Source organism: Thunnus albacares, chromosome 2 (genome assembly GCF_914725855.1).
Source record: "Thunnus albacares chromosome 2, fThuAlb1.1, whole genome shotgun sequence".
Classification (NCBI taxonomy): Eukaryota; Metazoa; Chordata; class Actinopteri; order Scombriformes; family Scombridae; genus Thunnus; species Thunnus albacares.
Genome location: NC_058107.1, coordinates 31,979,109 through 32,001,683, shown reverse-complemented (window position 1 = coordinate 32,001,683; position 22,575 = coordinate 31,979,109). Strand labels below are relative to the sequence as shown.

The 22,575-nt window shown below is 42.3% G+C and overlaps 1 protein-coding gene across 2 annotated transcripts in view; it reads left to right on the top strand.

Moving 5' to 3' along the window:
• The first annotated feature begins 3,391 nt into the window (after nucleotides 1-3,391).
• The window catches only part of kremen1 (kringle containing transmembrane protein 1), a 60,784-nt gene continuing 41,600 nt past the window's right edge, over nucleotides 3,392-22,575 (top strand). For both annotated transcript variants that reach the window (XM_044330662.1, XM_044330652.1), the window contains exon 1: nucleotides 3,392-4,346. In XM_044330662.1, coding sequence (XP_044186597.1) covers nucleotides 4,268-4,346 — 79 coding nt within the window. In that variant the 5' untranslated portion in view covers nucleotides 3,392-4,267. The remainder of the gene's footprint in view (nucleotides 4,347-22,575) is intronic.

Sequence of the window (22,575 nt, the reverse complement as noted above, 5' to 3'; positions counted from 1 at the left end):
TCTGCTGCCTCCCAAATATTGCTTTTGAAAAACTTCCCATTGTACGCTGTTAAATTGTTTCAACAGCAACGTGTGTTCCAGAAACAATATTACTCTGAATAACCCACAGAGTAGTGGACTGTGATCAGTTCTCAATGGAACTACTCTCTACCCAACTAACAATTTCTATCAAAACCGATTAATCTGCTAAACTTAATTCATTGTTTTATGCCAGAAATAGTGAAAAATGCTGATCACAATTTCCCAAGGTTGTGTTCAACCAACAGTCCAAAACCTAAAGATATTCTGTGTACCATCATATAAGACAAAGAATAGCAACAAATCATTACAAATTTTCAGTTGCTGGAACCGCTAAACATTTGGCATTTTAGCTTGAAAAGTGACTCAAATGATTAATTGATTGTGGAAATAATTGCAGATTAATTTCCTGTGAACAGTGTTCACAGCGAGGTCTGTGGATTATCATGAATAACCGGGACACAGTGTTTCGAAAAGAGACTGACTGGGAGTGATGAAGAACAGTGCAAAACAAAACGTTAGAGATCTTATGAGTTATTATGGGAAGTGTAAGTGAGGAAAAAAACCCCGCAGTCTCGCGCAGCTGCTCGCTCGCGCTGACAGAGTGCGAGCACGTGCACGAGCGCAAGCAACAGGATGCTAACTGCAGTTCATTTAATGGCCACTGGTGTCACTAGTGAGGAATTTCTGATTCTTACATATAGAACTTTTTTAAAAAATTGCAATGCTGTGAGCACCACAAATTAAATGTCATTCTTTTTTTATTGTATTGAAGTGGTTGCAGAAATGTCAGTAACTCAAAACCTGGAATAATAAACAGAAAAACTGTCTTCATAGCTAGATACCACTGCAGGAAACTGAGGGAATATGGGTTTGTTTTTTTATTTTTGCAATTACGGTTAACTGACCCTTTAAATTCTGTGCTCTCTCTCTCTCCCGGATGAAATTAAATGACGTATCGGGAAGAAAAGTCATACTAAAAAAGCGCCTCGGGTACATTGCGAGCACAGATGGATGCCAACAACAAAAGCATGGAAGGAGGAATAGCTTTGACCACAAAGGGGAGAAATGTGGCATTAAAATTCAGGGACAGGCACTCATGTTTACCCAGGAGAGAACAAGGACATGACATAGTCTTGGCTCCTGAATTCGTGAATTCAAAGTATCTGGGCCAACTTCTAATTCAACTATGCATAACTTCCCATCGGTAGGCAGGTCAGGGATACCAGTGTACTTTCTGATACATGTCAGTGGATTATTCTTGCTGTGACCTCCAGCCTCCGTCTTGCATAACTCATCAGGTAGAACACACTGGCAGGGTGAAGGGCTCAGCTCTCGCTGCGGACACACACGGTACTTTGAGGAACTTTGAATACCTGTTGTCTGACGTTTTCAACCTACAGTCGGACCTGTCTGAACGGCAAAATGCCAAAAAATAAAGTGTGAATGTCGTGTGTGGAAGTGCTGAGTTTTATCTGGCGAGAGCAAACATACAGAACAGAATTACAGTAACTCCAGCAGACCACAAGGAATGTGGCCGGGCAGCCTGTTCAGACAAGCCCAACATGTGATCACACACACACACACACACACATACACACGCATGCATGCACACACACACACAGACACACACACAGAAAGAGAGAGACAAAGAAGACAAAGGGAGCCTTGCTACCACAACTGCATCACAACATCACAGACTGATAGCAGGGAAGATGAGAGGTAATGACTCCAATTCAGGTTCATTTTCATATGGACACATCTATTTTCCCTCAATCTGAGGGCATCAAGTCAGCTCTGTATGAGCACAGACTCTATCCTGGATAAATATTGATAATAATATATAGAATACAGTGGTGGAAGATGTATTCAGATGATTTACTAGCAAAAGTCAGAAGTCTAGAAATTAATCAGTTCATAAACAGAAAATTAATCTGTTTAACCGGCTTCTTGAATGTGAATATTTTGTGGTTTTCTTATGATTCAAGTTAATCTCCTTGGGTTTGGTGAGAAAAAAAAACATATGAATAAGACATATGGAACTATCACTATGGATTCTCGGAATTTAATTGAGAAAGTAATTGCTAGATTGATTAATAGATGATGAAAATAATTGTTAGTTGCAGCCCTATTCAAGTCTTACCTGCCACATATACTTTAAATATCAAAAATAACGTTGTAGTGTAATATTATTACACATTAAATTATTGATTATTATCAATATACAGATGCATACATGGGTTAGACACATTTTAAAGTTCTAGCTAAGTGAGGTTGAGCTCATACTGTATATCAAAATTAATTATATTTTATGAACTAATCACATGTTTTGGTGGTATGTAAAATATTAATCTGCAAAGTAACTAGTAGCTTTGAAATAAATGGTCTAATATTTCTGAAAAAGAAGTACAGAGGTGAAGTAGTAGAAACTGAAAATACTCAAGTAAAGTGCGAGTACCTCTGAATCATTCTTAAGTACAGTGCTTGTGTAACTGTACTTACACTCCACCCCTTATTTGAGATTTGGTGCATATAATGTCAGATAGTAACTTTAGACTAAAAAAACAGCTGTCATGCAGTTTCAGGAAAGGTTGATGACAGCTCAGTCATAGCAAAATGTCAGTATGATTATAATACCTAATTTCACTGTAATCTAAGTGAGTTTTTTTTTTTTACTATCTCTGGGCCACACACTTACATTTCTCAAAAGGGCACACGTCATGCTAGATTACTTTCCCAGTGCACTCCATCTCAACCCTGTCGGTTTTGGCAAAATAAATGTTGGACTTACTTTCTTCGAGAGTGGTGAGATCATACTGTATTTTCTATTTTTAGGATCCTGGCTGCCTTTGGTTTGGACACCTCTTCATAGTGCTGCATGATACTCGCAGTGAAACACACGAGGGTGCTGTTTTACACTTAAGATGGGAAGAGATTGCCAGTCTGAGATAGAAAAGAGGTGAGAAGCTCACACTCTGTGCACCTGTTTCTATCTAGTGAATGAGATAAGAAAAACTTTAATGGATGTGACGTCATTCAAGGAGTACAATTAGTATTTTCCCACATCCTGATTGTACATTTAAATCTATTGCGTTTCCTTTAGGAAAGACATTTTTGCAATATTACTAGTCTTTAAATGAATGCCTGAAATTGACATGAAAATAATTTGCTCATTTTTTTTAATGCAACTCAGTTGGAGAAAAAAAACTTAAGAAAAATACTGTGAAAGATGTGTTTGACTCCCAGTTATTCCCACCAAAGGTTTTTTTACCTCTATTTAATACATGTTAGCAAAAACACAGACAATATTAAACAACATATAGACTGTTTTTGAAGTTCCTTTCCATCAGCTGGAACAAATTTTGAATTTCTGCTTCAGGAAATAGTTAACAAGTAAAATAATTTCAACATGAATCAACATGATACAATGCAGGATCATGTACAAATCCTCCTCATTCAATGTCCCCTCTTTTCTATACTATAGCCATAAACATGGTGTATTGCTGAGGTCTTTGTGTGCAGTTTAGTACTGAGCATGCATGTCATAGCCCAGAGGTTCCCAAACCTAATTGACCCCCAAGTAGATTTAAACCTCACCATAAAAATCAACACAATACACCCATAATATTCCACAGGGGACTTATTGTGTGCCTCTGGTACTCCAATAACTGTCAAAGTTTATGGTTCTGGTCTTCTGTGGTATCTCTTGAATGCCTGTAATCACTATAGGGACCTAATAGTGAATACATAATGAACTTTTGGTGCTTTAGTTTTTACCTTATGAAATTCCTATAATATTCCTATGATGTTCTGTTGTATTATGACGTTATTACAATAGGAATATGCAGTCTTTAAGCGGAGAAGGCGGTTTACACTTTACTAACCTGCTGTTCATTGCAGCATTGAGTCCAGCCTCCAACCCCAGCACCGCCACCCTCCCTCCACCTCCCCTTTTCTTTCTGTTGCTTCCCCAGCGCTGCAGGTTGAATCTATTGCCCCTATTTCCTGTCACATGGGTTGGAAATAGGATCCCTGCTTTCTACTATCTAGTCCCGTCTTTGTGGTGTCAGTGTAGTAGTTGCAGCTGAAGGACCTGCCTTGAAGTTCAGGGACTTTTAACGTCGACCAAAGTGCGACTACTGCACAGACCCGGACAGTCAGTCAGCCAGTCCAGCAGCCCGCCGGTCTGCGCATCCGTCCGTCAGGCTGCACTTCACCTGAGAGCCAGTTCAGACTCTTTAATCACACGATGGATTCCTGGACAGTCACCTCTGCTCTTCTTCTCGCGGGGTTTATTTCTTCCGCGGCTTTCAATCATTTCGAGACCGGTGAGTTAAAACTTTTCTTCCCTGTTGTTTGCGTCCTTTCTCGGGGATGTCTTCCCGATAAATATCTACGTTGTCGGCAGCGTCTCCAAAGTTGCTCTTTTACGCGCCGGATAGGAAAAGTACGACAAGATCATTGTTGACTTCCCAAATGTGTCACTGTTAGCTCACACAGAAACATTGAGGTATATATTTGAATGTTATAGCGATGTTTGCTCATTTCTCATCGAGCATGTCACAGATTGCAATCGCAGTAACTTCATTCATCGCTTTTGGTTCAAATCCCACTACAGCACTGCTGCTTCCCAAACTGCATGAGGTCTTTAATTTGGAGGTTTCAAGAGGGCAGCCAAAGCAAAAAAAAAAAGAGGAAATTGGTTTGTTGTTATTCGATGAGTTTAAAGACAGAATGTTGAGGTATTTTTAGCGGAGTGACTCCACACCTACAAGGTAAACACTTCTAGTCCATACCGTATCCAAAGGTGTCCTCAGACTTAGAGACAAAATCCCCCTAAAGTGGAGGTGCATGTAAATCTATAAAAGGCGTAGAAATAACCAGAAACCCGTGTTAAGTTGTTTTAAACGCTTCGACGGGCTTGCAATCCAAACCTGCAGCTTTTACGCACTGACTCCCAGTCTCCAGCACACTCTGCGCTTCTTGTCCTGCTGTGTTTACCTGCTCTGCATCAGCTCGGCATCGTAGCTGATCGATCACAGTAAAGTCTTATTTGATTTACCATATTTTCAATGGATACGGTCAAATAAAAAAAGCCCTATGTCCTTTTTTAATCTCCATAATAAATAAATTCTTTTGGCTACACTGCACTGCAGGTTATGCGTTTTTAGTTGACCCATACAGACATCAGTTCCCCTCGAAATGAACTTGAAACCCTCAGCGTAGTCATCTGATTAACATCCATTTAATTTGCCATCAAGTTCAGACTAATACGCAGGGATATGCTCGAGTCTGTCTGCAGGGCTTCAAAGTTACAGCCGGATCACCATTCAAAGCTGCCGTCCCAGAGAAAAATTTGTTTTAATGTGAATATCTAATAATGATGACCACACAAACCAAGCTTCTCCTTGCTGTAATTTGTGCCGCGTTTCATGTCGAAGCAGCAAATCCTCATGCTTTCCTTTTTAATTTTTTTGTCTCTTAATTATACCCTTGGATTTCAAATTAGAGGGTCCACCATCTGGGCTAGTGCGTAAGTACTCCCATGTGTACCTATGTATTAACAAAGTATTTAAAGCAATGGTATTCCCCCTCATAACACTGGGGAGAAAAAAGGCCAAGTTTATGTTTAGTTTAAGTCAGCTGTGCCATATTTACTGTACAGTAAAACAATAATTTCATGCCTCTACAAGAAGTCAGTCCCTATGTTGTAAATGTAAGAGAGATGACTGTTTTCATGCTGTTTTTTGCTATATTTTGGCCAGATGCCCCTAATATGTTTAGACTGTGCAATTAAAAGGTCAAACTGGATGTGAAACCTGACAACACCGAAAGGAAAAATCCACCCTAAAACCCTTGTGTACTTACAGTAAAGACACAGCAGTTAGTTAAGCTTTCATTGCAGTTTAGTGGTCTGTTTTTTCTTACAACCACAGATTACTTGTTAAAAGTCTGGAGTTGCCATAGAGTATATTAGCAGAAAACTGGTCACATGCTAACTGGCCACTGGTCAAAGAGTCAGAGTACTGTACAAGTCAAGTTCTTTTTAGATGTGCAGTTTTGTGCTCATGTTTAACAGGAGAAATGTATCGAAGGAGATGGAAGTTTATGGTTGATGCAACATGTTCGTGCTCTGGAGATTAGTGCAAAGGCATTCTGGTAAAAGCAGGACCCTCAGGGGAAGTGGATTAGTCAGGTTGAGGGCAGACAGGCTCTCCAAAACAAACAAAACAGAGACATAACTCCTGGATTGCACTGATTGATCTGGATATTGTGTTATTAATGTGGTTTAGCACCATCCAGATGCATTCATACGAACGTGAACAACTCTGTCAGAAGAATCCAGGACATGTCTGTGTGGTATGAAGACGAAGTAAAAATGCGGGCATGTGCAAATATGAATTCTTAAACGCAGCAGACTTTTCCTTTAACTGCTACAGTCATGCAGCAGTTTATCAATGCACTGCAGAAAACCTGCCGCTGTTGCTTTTGTGACGGAGCGTCTAAAACAATTATACTGAAGTGCTTTCATTGTCCTGGTAGACTGCAGTGTCACATCAAGCTGAATTGTATTAACAGCAAAAGTGTTTTTCATCCTGCGCTGAGGGATAATCATGTGCTCGAGTGATATGCACGCACACACACACACGCTGAGATGTATACACACATTCACACATAGTATGCCAAGAGGAAAAGAGTGAAAATGTAGCCGAAGGTTACAGATGACGTGTGGTAGTTGTATCGGTGAAGCAGCTAAGTGCCTTTATGCAACCTATGATATGAGAATGACTCTTCATCCATGCAGCACACTTCATACTGTGCGTTAGTTAAACACCGACTCTTATCCATAATGTATATGATCTATCATCCAGTAAAACACCTGAATTTAGAGGCTTTATAAAAGAACTCATCCAGACTCCCACATGCTGTTTTGTCTGACTGCGGCCTGCCGTTGTTCACTTGGCAGCTGCTTAGACCCTTCACACAAATGTACACACAAGTGGAAGCTGAATCCTGTCAGAGCTGTCAAGATGAGGCGTAATTGAGTTGCTCCGTAAGCCGGTAATGATGTAGCTGATGGTGTTGGTGTCGCGAAACAAGCTCGAGCTGGTTAATCAGCGGGGAATTATTTTGTTTCTTGATGTTCCTAGAATGACCGGTCTTACTGGCAGACTGGAGATGCATGGCTCCGGTGAAAGCAGTGGCGAGAGTCCCATAGTGCATCACACACATGCTTGTGCTTCTCTTGTTTATGTATATGATGCAACATCCCATTGAAATGGAGGCTGGGGCGGCTTTTTGATGAAGCTGGCAGTGTTGCTGTTACATTAAGGTGGCTCACCTTTAAAGTGATCCATTTTAAATTCAATAGCAAGCTGTTTTCCTGTTTGCACTTGCAAGGATAACTTATGTCCCTATCTATCTTTGTGGTTCCCTGCCTGGGGTTAGAAGAAGATTAAAGTAAGTCATTTGCTTTCCTACCATAAGTTAGATGAGAAGATTGATACCATTCTCATATCTTTCGGTTAAATATGGAGCTGCAACCTGAAGACAGTTAACCTAACCTTACCCCAGGTAACAAAATACTGTAGACAGGAATAAAGTTAGACCATGTTTGTTTAAGCCATACAAAAACAGAGATGTAAATATGGCAATTTGTCATTTAAAAGGCTTATGTGCCAATTGTGACCTTTTCTTTGCTTGGAGCAGTAACTCCGCTCGTTGTCTTGCAACTGTTTGTGGCAAAGTAATACTCCAGCACATAAGCTCCCCTTCAATGACAAATTGTCATTTTTACATTTTGGTTTTTGTACAGATTAAATAAACAAGATATAACATGTAAATTTGTGCACTTTAGAGGTGCTGGTAGGAGGATTTTGGTACCTTTGGACAGAGCCAGACTAGCTGTTTCCAGTCTTTGTGCTAAGCTAAGCTAACTGGCTGCTGACCGTAGCTTTATAATTAAATAGACAGATATGAAAGTAGCATCGATCTTACCACCCAACTCTCCGCCAGAAACTGATTAAGTGTGTTTCCCATAATGTTGAACTATTACTTCAACAATCTTTGCATTTTTCTTGGCAAATACTGGATAGTTTTACCTATTCAGACCCTCTAAACATTATTCAATGAAAGAATCTAAGAATGGTTGAACTGCTCACAGCTCAAAGTCATATGCGACCTGTGACAAAAGATTGTAAGCAGGTGTTGCTTGCAATTTCAATGAAAGTGTCACAAGGCAAAAAATGTTAGGAACAATTGATCTATCTGAGCCCACTTTTCAAAGTCAGAGCAACATGAAACAAGTGGAGTCACAACCTGTGTGTCTCTGGACATTCTTTCTATTACTTTCAAAGAAAAACAGCTTTGGCTCTGTCAAGCAGAGACCTGAAAAGGGCAGCTTGTGACATTTTGGCAGTATGGAAGGCACTCTGATTATGAGATCACAGAAGGCAGAGCTGTCAGAAATGAGGCTAGATGAAGAAAACATCAGGTTAATATCAGCAATGTGCTCAACCAACTGAATCTTAGACTGATTGGAGGAGGCGAGGAAGTTCCTTATAGGACTTTTTTTTTCATCTGCAGTCTTTGCCAAGTCTACTTAGCTGGAAATGCATGAAAAAACTTGTAAGGCCACACTGGGAATATTTGCAGTGGCTGATTTCTGTGCAGTTAGGTATCTTATCGAACTAACTTATGGCAGGAGAAGCAGATAGATTATTTCTATGCTGAGCCAGAGATATTTAAGCTTTTTAAACTTACTCAGCACGGGCACTTTAGTTTCTTCCTTGAAGAAGTGCAGACATCAGATAGAGTGATGGGTTGATGAATGACAGCATGTGTTGTGATTTCTCTTTGTAGCTTGACATGCATATGAGCTGCTGCATAAACTGGCATCCCTCTGTTTCATCTGGCAACCCACTCTCTTTCCTGCTCCCCGTCTGATCGTTGTCCAGCAGGGCACGGTGTTGGCCTGGACTCTGTCAGATTCATCGCACTCAGCCGCAGACGGAACTGGGCGTCGCTGTGTGGTGCAGCAGGCGAGGCGAGGTGGCCGGAGCGTGGTTTAAAACATTGCACGAACTCCTGAGCAGTAGCTCACACAGAGGTTTGGATTGTAGTTTTTGGTCCTGGCAACAGTTCAGCTGCTGTGTTCTCTAGGTTTGATGTGTGATTGATAGGAATCTGCAGTGGCTACATGGCTTATGGTTATGGTTATTTTCAGATTTTTTTAGCTTAACATCAAGTTTAAAAAGATGTGTGCGTTTGTGCGTGTATACGCTCACCTGCCTGCGAAACAGCAGGCAAAAGGATGCCAGAAGCTATTCAACATTTCTATGTATGCAAGTCAAGGTTTTTGTCAACTTTTGACATTAGTCTGTCAGGATGTTCAGTGTTTTGTGTGTTTGCTTGTGGACCTACCTGCGTATGTGTGTGGGGCTGCATCTAGTGGTTATTTTTATGATTGATTAATCTGTTGAGACTCAAAGTTCGTTCTTGACCTTGGAGGCAGCAGCTGAGAAAACGATCTTACCACAAGGTTCATTTGGGGCTTTTGATCATATCACATGATCTTCATCAGCAGATCAAGTTAGCGCTTTGAAGTGGACATGTCCGAATCTGATCCGAAATATGCAGGACAACCCATGGAACAACCTTAGCAATGAAGGCTACGGGGATATATGAGCATGCGAAAACAATCTGATGTCATCATGAGGAGGAGAGGTGACATTGCAAACAAAGTGTTCAGAGCAGGCTGAATGTCTTGAATGACTTTCATACATTCGTTCACCACGAGGTCCAAGTTTTGGACCTTTGACCAACATAGACATCTGACAGCATAACAGTATATAAATAACAGAAATCCTGTTGATTGCTTTTATGATAAATCAATGAATAAACCTTTAAAATATCAGAAAACTAAAAAAAATGGCCACAACAGTGTCCCAGAGCCCAAGGCGGTGTCTTTAAATGGCTTGTTTTGTCCGACCAACTGTACCATATATAGCAAAGAAAAGCAGCAAATCCTGATGTTTGATGTCAAATTTCCTTGAAGGACAATAAAGAATCCATCTATCTGTCTTTTGCCTTTAAAGATTTTTTGAAGATTCATTTTCTGCCACTTTACTGATCGATGAATCACCTAATAATTTCAGCGCTACATGTGTGTGTTTGAGTAAAGTTCAAATGTGAGGCAGCTGTGGCCATCTGGAGTCTCTATAAACTTCCAGTATTCTTGGCTGCTCAGGATTTTAAAGGGGCCACGTCAAGTGTCAAACCAAGAAGTCTCACATGCTCTATCTGATGCCCCTCCTCCCATCAAACCAACCCCCCCCCACACATACACGCACACATGTACACATACACACACACACACACAAACACACATGACCGTCCATCTCTGCCCAGACCCTAACTCTTCCTCATACACCCAATCACCATAACTGTCTCGACTTAATCCACTCTCAACTTGTAAATGCAGTTTGTGACCCCTACGACAGAGGGATCTTTGTGACTGTGTGAGTGTGTGTGTGTGTGTGTTTGTGTGACAGAGAGGAAGAGAGAGAGAGAGAGAGAGAGAGAGAGAGAGAGAGAGGGAGAGATACTCTGAATCGTCTGTAAGATAATAACAGACCATCTTCAGCCGTTTGAAGAAACATGAGCTTGTGTTGGCAGAGGTGTTTGCGATGGAGCGTTGCTTTGAGGAGAGACAGCGGGTTCTTAAAGAGTTTAACATAAGGGCTTTTGGTGTGCGGGTAAACCCTCTGTACTCAGTGTAAGGAGTGTCAGAAGGCATTATGGGAAGAGGGTGCATGGGGTCTGGGTCTCAGATGTGGGCCCTGCGGTCCCCCCCGCTTTTCCGGTTCAGAGATGGAGATGGAAACCTCTCCTCTCCTGGTGAGCTTCTGTGTAGCAGACACAGTTCAGACAAACCACCACAGCAGACTTGTGTACTTTAGTGAGTGTCTTCATGATTAAAGACGTGACCAGTCAGAGTTTTAAGCCTCCAGAGTGAGGACATTTTTGCAAGGCAGGTTCATCTTGGTCCGGACTTCTTTCAGGATTTAGGCTTATGTTTAATTTAGGCTCAGGACTTTGAGTTAGGGTTCAATTTAGGATTAGATTTTTGCAGTAATTTAAAAGGACAAATTATTAAACACCTTCTGTCACTGAACATCACAAGAAAAGTGTCAGCCTGCTTTAAAGAGAAGCATTCATATATTAAGCGCGAAGGCGTTCCATCTGCTGATGAAGACCGTGAGATGTGGTTGAGAACTCTAGAAAAAGATAGTAAGTTGACCTTGAGATAAAATTTGACAGTAACAGTATCTATTTATTTACAGAGAGAAGCTGCTACTGAGATTTTTCAAATTAAGTTATTTCGCCCTTTGAGTGCCTCATGCCATGTGACATTTATTCCTCTTGTACTGGGTTTAGCTCTGGACAAAATCTTCATACCTCTGCATATCACACCAAATCTATTTGAATGAATTTTTTTGCACTCTGGGTAAGAGGAAGCATAAGTTTTGTAACTATTTTTCTCTCTGATAATATGAGTCCCCTGCCTTTCAGTCAAGGGCATGCAAAAGTGTCAGCATCAATCACAAGACAGAACAATCTTCCAGGCATACATGGTTGCTTTTACTCTCTATATTCTCATCAGTCATTGGAATGATGGGTAAGCTGACAAATGGGCTAATCTCCCTAAAACATTTGTATCATTTGGTTTACAGTCTTCCTTTAAATGTCCTGCAGGTTGCATGCAGGTTTAGTCAGTATGTCCTTATTGTTTTCACAGTAAACCCAGCCAGCCTGTCTCCTCTTTTGTTGTGTCCATGCATAATCAGCTGCACACAAGCCCATATGGAGCCCTCATAAATCTTCAGTGGAATGCCCCAAGAGGTTAAGTTTAGCAAGACAACAAAAAACACCAACAAAAACCAACTTTGCATATCGACTCCAACTGCCACTGGCACTGTGAAGTGACTGAAAACAGACAAGGCTAGAGGGTTATAGTGCAGATATGCTAAGATGCTACTCTGCTCTTAACTGTTAGCTTAACAGTTAGCTTACTTTACTTTAGCTGTACTTAAGTTTACTTTAGCTTACTGTGTAAATAACCTCAGCAAGGATGCACATGTGCTTAAGTAGGCAGCTATAGCTCATCTTGCTAACAGAGATACCTGAATGAAAATTTTAGATCAAATGATTGATGCAATGAGACTAGTAGTCAATTGATTGATCAGTTGACATTCCCTCATTCAAGCTTCTCTGCTGCTTTTCTCTTTGCTGTAAATATAATATCGTTGGGTTTTTGAGTGTTGGTTGGACAAAACAAGGGAATTATGATGAGAATGTTGCAGTATTATTTGACATTTGATAGACTGAACAATTAATCAAGTAAAATCTAGAAAATAATCAACAAATCAATACAATTTGGCAGCCTTTCTACAGCCTTTCTATAAATATCACATAATATGTTCCACTAAAAAGTATGCTTCCAGGTTCACATAAATAGATTGACACAGATGATTGTGGATACCTCTTCCTCTGAACATCACCCAGTATTGTTGTACATTTGTATGATACTTAATGGACCATGAAGTAGATCACAAACTAATCCATAGCTGATTATATAAACCTCTTTATTCTTCAAAGGGATGAAGTGTGTGAGAAAATAGCCTCATCTTGTGCCTCCATGACAGCAACACCAGCTCACAGAAGCTACCTAGTTTTGATAGATGAGGAGACACAGAAAGTCGCACTTAGTGACAAAACCAGAAGAGTAGAAAGTTTGAAAAGGAAGAAAATAGAGCAGAGCATTTTCCTTTTTGCATATCCCAACACTCATGATACTCAGCATGTCTTGACTTGTGAAGACAGGCCAAAGTTTTGAAGAATTCCCTCATTTACTTGGCTGAAACTAAGTGGAATCTGGCTCAAGGTTGGTAACAGAAGAAGAGAGAAAAAAAATACTTTAGGTAAGAAATGTGTGCCCCTGTGTCAAGCTTCTGCCCATTTACTTCCTGTTGACCTCTGGGTGGTGCCCTGCGAAGGTCAAGTTGCGGGCAACGCCCTCGTTCTTTCATGCCAAGGGATTGGACCGCCCAGAAAACCGCCAACCACTAAGACGGAGAAACAGACCTAGTTATTATAAACACAATCATGCTTATTATCATGCCGCTGTGATTCTCGTCCTGTCGTGTTCAAAGGCTTACATTTGTTTGATCACAGTACCTCTTTCTGTGTCACTCCCTGCTCTCTCTGTTTCTCTTTTTAAACTTCCGCTGAGTCTTTTTTTTCTCTCACCTTGTGCAAATCACCACCTGCTCAGGCGGTTGGTTGGACAACCCAGCATGCAAAGCAGCCTTGCCAGTTCCAGCTTCAGGAAACATGATGGTGATAGGTAGCCCACCTCAGAGGTGACGAGGCATGACGGATGCGATAGTCATGTAAAGCACAGATCGCCGAGAGAAAGAGGCGTCCCCAAACAAAGTAGTGCGAGGTTGAGTGTGTCACTCCAGTCCCTGATCCACGGAGGCGGTCCCGTGAGACAACATGGAATTAAGCTGTCAAGCCGCTGCTGGCTGTACACAACTGTCAGGCTTGAAACAGATAAACAATGTTTAGGTGGGAGAGTGTACTCATGTGGCCAGAATAGTGGTTTGTGAGGTTTTGTTTCTCAAAGGTCAGTCAGGACCAGTCAGAGTATTTTCTGAATGAACTGTGACATGTTAGTTTTGGATGGAGCTCTCTGAAACAATGCAACATCTTCCACAACTCTCCTCGTCTCAAAGCTATCTAGATTTTTCTCCCAACTTTTTCCCTCCTTCTCTGTCAACTGATCCACCGCTCTCTTCTCTTCCTCTCCTTCGTACATTTTAATACTATTATGCATGAGCTGTGTTCCCTGGCCTCTCCGTGTAACTTGACATTTGCGTATGCATGAAGAGACCCACTCCAGTCAATGCCGAATGACATTCTCTCTCAGCTTTGGTGGTGCAGTCAGAGCCCATCAGCTGGAACACACTCCAGGGCAAGGAGGGTAAATCAAATAGTCAGAGAACAGTAATGAAATACCATAGAGCCTTATGTTCCTCCATGAATTCTATTAACTTTCAAACAAACAATTGTTTTCATTATAAAAACACAATTTAATTCACAGAGAATGGAATTTTAAGTTTTAAGGCTCCGGGGAGCAAGTGACTGATGCATGAAAACATAAGACAAATATAACTTTCTCCCTTCAACATAGGATTCATATAATGAAGTGAAATCAATAGAGCTGCCCCTTAACAGTCGACCAACCGCCTACTGTCTACTGTATGAGAAGAGTCTTAGGCCATATTCAGACCAAATCAGGCAGTGCGGCGGAAACGCCAGTCCTCCCATTCATTTGAATGGGGGTAGTGCATTTAGGCTGCAGGGGTTTTGGCCACAGCGGTGTGGCGCCGCAGCGGCGCTGCAGCAGCTCTGCACCAGCCTGTGGCGAGAAAGTTGATCCAGAATCAACTTTTGAAGAAATGCTACCCAACGTTACGCTGTGGTGGCCAATCACAGCCGACGATCAGACTGATCAGAGCTGTATGTACAAAGACATTACTAGAAGGAGGGGGGGAGGGGGGGGGGGCAATTCTCTTTGTTTGTTAAGAGTAAAATTAGACTTTGCGGTTGTCTTCCTGACTCATTTTAAAAAAGATGAGAGAAAAATAGAGAGAGAGAGAGAGCACCAGCGAGCACGAGGGAGAGAGCAGCTGTGGTCGAGTGAGCTAGAGAGTGAATGAAGAGAGGGAGCAGTGGTAGCGAGAAAGCAGGTGAATCAGATCAATAAAATTTTGTCTGAATACGGCCTTAAATTTGGTCTGATTTGGTCTAAATATGACCTTAGACAACCAAGTTTTCATTGGTCAGTTAGTCACAGGAAAATGTGTCACATTCAGGAGTTACACCTTGCCAAGATTAGATCAAAACTTAGTATGGCTTGACTGTGTATGAAACGCTAGAGGGCTTTTAATTTGAAACAACGGATATAGGAAATAGCGACACGTGGCGTCACCCGGCCGAGGCGACCAATGAAGTCCGCTCAAGGCCAACAAATGGTCATCACTCAGTCAGTGACTCAGTCTGCTGTGATAACAGAAGCATTGATTCCCATGGAAATATCTGTCCACTCCGGCACGTTCCTGCCAGGAAACGGCCTAAAATGAGAGATAGGAGGATTTAATGGAACTAACTGACCCACAGGACTGAAAAAGGTAACTCAGTCGCCCTGCTGCTTGTTCAGACACATTCATTGTCATTAACAGGCGTCTCGCTTTATGTGCGTTTGAAAAATTTATATTTAAAAGCTCATTATTATGGTTTTGTATTTCTCTGTTATGTAGCACAGTGTTTATTGTGGTACTTCTAACATTCTGTCTCAGCTCTGGAACTCAAACCATTTTCTGATGCCCCACAAAATATATATTTAAATAATTAAATTAATATCACAAACATGCAATGACTAGTTGACTAATGGCTTGAACTAACCAATCTTAGGCGAATAGGAAAATCTTTGGTCAGGGGCAGCCCTCTAAATCAAAATGTGTCATCAGCTCTAAGCGTGTTGACATTAGGAAGTGCAGCCTTGCTGTTTCCTAACGGCGCTCATTGGCGGTGTATTGTTTCTTCATTTCAAGGAGAAAGGAAAACGATTAGACTTTGGTTTGATTTGTTTGGTACAAGCTCAAAACCGTTCTGGCATCTTGTCTCTGTATTTCTCTTTCTGAACATACTATTAATAAAGCTTTTGGCATAGTATGATTAAGGTAAATGAGCTGTTATTCTTTCTTTGATTCAAACATGTAACATGTTCCAAACATCTCGCCAGTGATTGGTTGGGTGTTTTTGCAAAAATCTCCACAGACTGAGTTTCAAAGCAACCATGTATTTTTGTGGTGTCACATGCAATTCTGAGTTTTGAGAAGCGTAACCAAGAACATAACGGGAGGATATTGAATTGCTACTGTGTGAGACATGACCTGTCCGGCGAACTTTAGTTCTTTTTATACTGCAGTTATGGTTGGTCCAGGGCCACTGAGGTCTGTGCTCCACTGTGGTAGAGTAATGGCAACCACTTTAAATAAATGGAGAGTAATTTCGCTGCTGAGCCCCGGGGTCTGGTTTGTGTCCAGCTGCAGCAATTTGTGGCCGAAGAGGCAAATTGTCGCCTTTCCTCCTTGGAGGAAACGCCCACAGACAGGACTGATTTGACAAGGCCAAGCAAGTGGACATGGCTAAGTGGACAGAGCAAACATTTGGACAAGTGAAGGGAGCAGACACAGCTAAGTGGACAGCAAACAAAGGAACAATGCCAGTAGCGGGCAGAGCTAAGAAGCCGTGACAGGGAAATGTGCAGTGGATCAGAGAGCTCAGAACAGAGGTTGGACAACAAGATTCGGTGTGGTCGTTTTTGAAAGAATATGGAAATAAACGTCCATTAACTCAAACAGTGATACCCCTGCGATAGTTAACTGAGCTTAAACAGTTCATAGACCCTACTTTACAAGTGCATAGAAACATCCCAGTCAACCGTTTTCACTAACAACCATTGTCCCTCAAATTGTGGAGCCAGTGATATCCCATTGCAATGTGAGACCCTTTGAAAAAGGCTTGAACTCAAAAGGGATGAAACTCAAGTCACCAAGAGGCCCTGATTTAGTTGTCTGTCTTGTATCGAAGGTGAATACAGCTCCCTGAGGTGAACACAAAACCCGGCTGGGCCTGCAGCAGCCTACGTGGCACCAGACCTTTACCAACGCCAACCGAGGGGTGGTCACACTCGGCCGATGCCATGAAACAGAATCTGCTGGCCCTCAATAGATCCACCGTAATGGATCCCCTTCTCAGCAAGGCCAGTGGGATGCCCCCTATCTTTTACCAGAGCCATCTGGTTCCCAGTACTGCTGCTCTTCCCACAGCCTCACAAACCACAGTGAAAAAGGATCGCTTTCACAGTCAAGATCAGGAATTGGAGACGTGGCTGGTTAAAAGGGGTCTGAATGTTGAACACTGTGGTCCCCTCTGTAGGAGCCTATTGTGCTGTTGTTATTGTGTCCTGGGAAGTATGCCCTGTTGCCGTTTATCTGACAACCTTTTGTGATTTGATACAGTGAAAATGTGCGCTCTGTTCGTATTCTGACCAGGTCACTCAGGCAAAATAATTAAAAAAAGAAAGATTTGAACATGTTAGGAAATAACAGAGAGTACAATCCTCAAATTGAGATGAATGTGCACTTTGGTGATAATGATCGCGGATTGTTCTAAAGCCAACAACAGGCACAAAGCAATTCTGTGTAGCGAGAGATTACAGTAAAACATCTTGACTGGTGTGTGGCTCTAGCAAAGGAGCTTTTCTCCGCAATGTACAGGGATTTAAAGTGTAAAAAAAAAAAAATCTAAACATACCCAGGAATGCTGAGGGAACAGACCAATGCCTCCATCTGTAGCTTACAAAGATTGAAAAAACAAACACGTTGCAGCCTTTTTTCTGATGTGTTTGCCACTCTCTCCAAACGAGCACGCTGGAGATTCATTGGATGTAGATGGGTGCATGTTTGTGCCACTGCCACAATTCACCACTGCAAGCAAGCAATAGTAAAAGTTGCTTAAACCTCAGAATTCAATATACATCTATTACTGCTCTTTTGATGTGGACCCCACTCCCCCCCGTGCAAACTCCCCTCTTTTGTCTGTCTAATTCTCTGCACTGCCTGAAGGGTGAGCAAAACCCACCATTGGTCTGCTTTAGTTACATTTAATCACAACACATTGCTCTAAGCCTCACTCAGACATTTGACCAAGTTAAGCCCAATTTCCAGTAACCATGTTGTTCCATTTCTGAAGGGAACAATTACCAAAAAGGGGCCTCAAAGCTGCCTATATGGCTCAGGATCCTCTGGCTGATGTGACACTCGGCCTTGGTGGTTGGATTGTGGAGAATATCCAGGCATATTGACTATAAAGACTTATTCAGCGATTGTTTATCTAGTTTTGTCAATTTGCACAGCAATATAACATAGATACGAAGGTAAACAAACACAGTAAACACAAGGGATAAGTGAGAGAATTATGGAGGTCATAAATTCATACAATAAAAGAAGTTAACTTACTCCCTATGACTTGTATAGTCCTTTATTTAATTAAATAAATATCAAATAGAATATAGGTCATACAAAGTGAAAATTCAAAGCAAAATTTTAAAAAGGAAGAAAATTACCCATCTAACCAGACCATCTAACTGTTAAATGGTACTGAAACAGAGAAGAAATGCCTGATTTGCTAATTTGCCAAATTAAATTTTGGTGTCACATGTGACGGCTGCAAGAAATCTTCACAACAGGAAATAAGTAATCAAAACCTAAGAGCAAAATATGAAACTCACTTCCAAACAGTAGTGAAGGAGTGCTCTGTCAGGAGAAAGCTGGATAGCATCTGCTAAAAAGATAATCATCATCACCTGTACCCTCACCAAAAAGGAAGAATTTAAACATGAGGGGTGAAATGACATAATGATAAAGTCCCCAGACTGTATGAAAAACGGCCTTCTGCAAAAGTTCTTTGACTATCACGACTTTTAAATCATCCATTCACTTGACAGATGAAGATGACACATCGTTCTGATTTAATAATGATGCCTGTTAAGAATAAACAGGAAAGAGAACTGAGCTTTTGATCTGGCGCAGGAGTGTTTTGCCTGTTGAGTGTATGTGTGTGTGTGTGTGTGTGTGTGTGTGCATGTGTGTTTTTGCATTAGCAGGGCAGGTCACATTGCTCCCTCCCCTCGACCCAAGACCTTTATTTATCCAAGTCAGACTTCATCTTCCCTGGACCCTGTAATCACACAAGACCTTTGAGAGAGAAAGAAGAGACAGAAAGGAGGTGGTGTGTGTTTGTGTGTGTGTGTGTGTGTGTGTTGAGTGGGTGGGTGGGTGGATGAGTGGGGTGGGGGGGGGGTGGGGGGGGGTGGGGGGGTCTGTTGCACACAATCCCCTGCAACAGCACTGACAGAGCTTCAGCCCAAACCAAACCACATATAATTTACATTCCTCAGATACCAGCTAACCTGAGCACAAACAGGACGATCGAAAACAGGTGTGTTCAGCGACAGCCCTTCTCTTCTTCTTTCATGGTTCACCTTTCCATGAGGTGCTATCTAGCTTTGATGTTAGGGTTGGCTTAACGTACAGGTCAAAAGGCCTAAATATGGATCTGAGGTCCAACGCTGCGTATGAGTCGAAATGTTATCATTGGCGCAACAAGAAATATGGAAATCATCCTGGACAAGAGGCGAGCTGAAGCTGTACTGGCCCAACAGCTTACATAACGTTACCACAAATTGATTACTGCCTTTGAGAGCCGGGCCCATTGTGAGGAGAGGAGTTAGGAGATTGACAGACACGTGCACACAAAAGTTCAAACACACACAAGCTCAGTGGGCGATATCTACAGTTCAATGATGAGTGGGTGAGAATGGCATCACCACAATGACACTGGCCCTACCACTGAGGGAACAAAGGGGCCTGTGTGCGTGTTTATGTGTGTGCGCGAGTGTGTGTGTGTCCTTCCTTCCCTCCACATCGGATCCATCTTAAAATACTGCGGCTGCTCTACTGATGAAAATTGCTCCCTTTCATTCTTACTGTAAGTGCATCTGGGGGGAAGTTTGAGTATGTGGGGGGAGAAGGAGGGGAGAAAGAAAGAGCTGGAATGATGTGGGTAGGAGTGCAGATTAATGCATGTTTTGTCACTGCATATGTTTATCGGGGCATCTGACAGCGCAAGTTGACTGAGAGATCATTTTACCATCCATTTACAGGCAAAAAAAAAAGAAAACACCCCCATGCAAGACCATTAGCAACAGTGAGCCATCATGTCTTGTATCACAAGCCGTAGATCCTCTGCTTATCAAAGTCTGCCTGCGATGAGGAACCCATATGGGGATGTGTTATTTTCCTCACAGAAGACACGCATTAGCAAGACATATTTTCTCTCTCTTAAGCCCAGCATTGGTTGTTTGTTTACTGGTAAAGGGCGCGCGCAGCTGTGCCACAGAGCACAGAGGAATGAGATTTGTACCTTCAAACTCAGACCTCTGACATTGCATATGCTGTCTCTCGTGTTTGCTGTTAATTTTATAAGCCTGGGCTGTGTCGGCCCTGTCTAGAACCTGGGGAAATTTGAAATAAACCAAGTGTTCACTTCATTGGTGCTATGCACATGGAGGAGAAAATTAGAGCGTGGGTCTGCAGGATCATAAAAACAGTCTTAGTCCCACCCTGACTCACTCGGGTAGCACGGTGGCTCAGTGGTTAGCACTGACACACAGCAAGAAGGTCCGAGGTTCATATCCCAGCTGTCCCAGGTCCTTTCTGTGTTTGTGAGTTTGTATGTTCTCCCCACGTTTGTGTGGGTTTTCTCCCACCATCAAAGACATGTATGTCAGAGTTAATACTCCTGTCAGTGCCCCTGACCACTGGCACTGGCAAGAAAGAACTGGAGTCGGTCCCCGGGTGCTGCACCACAGCTGCCCACTGCTCCTAGTGTATAGGATGGGTCAAATGCTGAGGATACATTTTGTCTCAATGTATGTGGGTACAGAGAAATGACAGTAAAGAAATTTTAATTTTAATCTCTGTGTTTGCCTCTCTGTTTTCCTCTCCTCTTTCTTTTCTGGTTAATTTTGTTTCCCCTGTCATCACTTTTGTTTTTCACAATCTCTCCTTTGGTCTCAATGCTCTGCTCTAATTTGAAGTCTGGTTTAATTTAACATGGATCGATCCGAGAAGTGCTAATTGTGCACCGCAGAAAACTTTGAACCGAACACCCTCAGCCCATCTCTTCGTCTCTATCTCTGCTCCCTCCTCCCTCCTACCTCCTACCTTCACTTAGTCCCTGCTTTCTCCTGACTGCACAAGTCTTGTTTACTCTGGTGTCAGAGTTGGTTTAGAGCAGGTTCAGTGGCATGTGTTCAGCATGCGGGAGATTTCCCCTTCTGTTTATTTAACCCTGTAACCCCCTTCTACTTATTGTATGGAGAGGTGTGCAATTGTGTGGATGTTTGAGTGCCTTAGCGTGTCAGGCATTATGGAAAACAGGGACAGCATTAGAGGTGAAGAAGCTTTTAATCATGTTTGGATATATGGCCTCTGCTTTTGGCAGATGTTGAGTATGACTTGAGGAAACAGTAAGGAGGTTCCAGAGGGAGATAACTGAATGCGACACCCCATCCGCCCTCATGTCAGGGTGGCTGGCGGGTCCCTGGTGTCGACATTCTGCCAGTGGCTTTTTCCCCCAGGGTTTCAGCAAGTCCCTGAATGTCCTTTACGTCATTGTCAGAGTCTGCAGCCCATCAGTCACTGCCTGAACGTTTGCCAAGCAAAGCTCAAAATTGTCCCACCTTATTCCATCCTTGTCCACTCACAGAGCCAAACTACCCTTGATCCATCTGTGCTGTTTTTTGTCAGATACCATCCCAGGCACTATGGGAAATTCTGCAAAGGTGGATGTTTTATCTGCCGCCGTGTTTTTGCTGATTGAATTTTCAAAATCACTGGAGACATAACACTTAAATTTAGGGCCAGAGAGCAGAAAAAACCTTTTTAAGCTTGCCATTTTTGCGACAAGGAACTTCAAACAGAGGGTTTTTTTGGCAGAGCGTTTAGCCCACCAGTGGCTCCAGCAGATTAGACTCTTTCCATTACAGAGCTAAATAATAGGGGCCGTACTAGAACGAGATGGGGCCATGTTTTATAGGTGCTACCCAGCAACTTTGGCAAGGAGTCCTGTGGGTCTGTGGCTACTGTGGTTGTGAACTGGAGAGGTGGTGCAGCAAAGAGTTTTTGCAGGAAGAATGGTGGTGGTGGAGGCTATTTTGAGCCTGAATGAGGTCTTGGTTTATGGCCTGGTTATCTGGGGCTACAACCTATGACAAAAGCATGAAATGAAAAGGAGGACTGTAAAATCCCATTGGAAAGTCATTGACCGAAGAATTAACTGGTTAGAGGCATCTGTTCTCATCACATGGGAGGCACCATTGCTTTTCTTTTGCACTTTCATTGACCCTCTCCCATGAGTGCGCTTTGAAAAAAAAAAAAAAACTCTTTACAGGAGAGGCGAGATCAGAGAAGCAAAGAGGCGAGGTGTGGTCCATTAACCGCTGAGTCCCCCCCTCTGAGAAATCACTGACTTCTCCTCAGCAAGATCCAACTTCATTATAAGAGCCTCACTGAATCTGTGACTATCCTCCTGCAATCCTCTGAAGTCTGGTGTGGTTTGCAAAATGGAAATGGATGCTGTTGGGGAAAAGGGGAACCAGACTTGTGTTGCAGCCAGCTGTGTCCCCCCAGAAAAGAACTCTGTAACCCGCTACATCTGGCCTGGTTTGGCCTGGCCCTGGCCTCTGTTCTTACTATACTGACATTAATGAGCACCACAACAGTAATGGCTACCAGGATACTGTGGAGGGGAAATATATTATAACAGATTGTGTATTAATAATCTGCCATTTCTGTCATC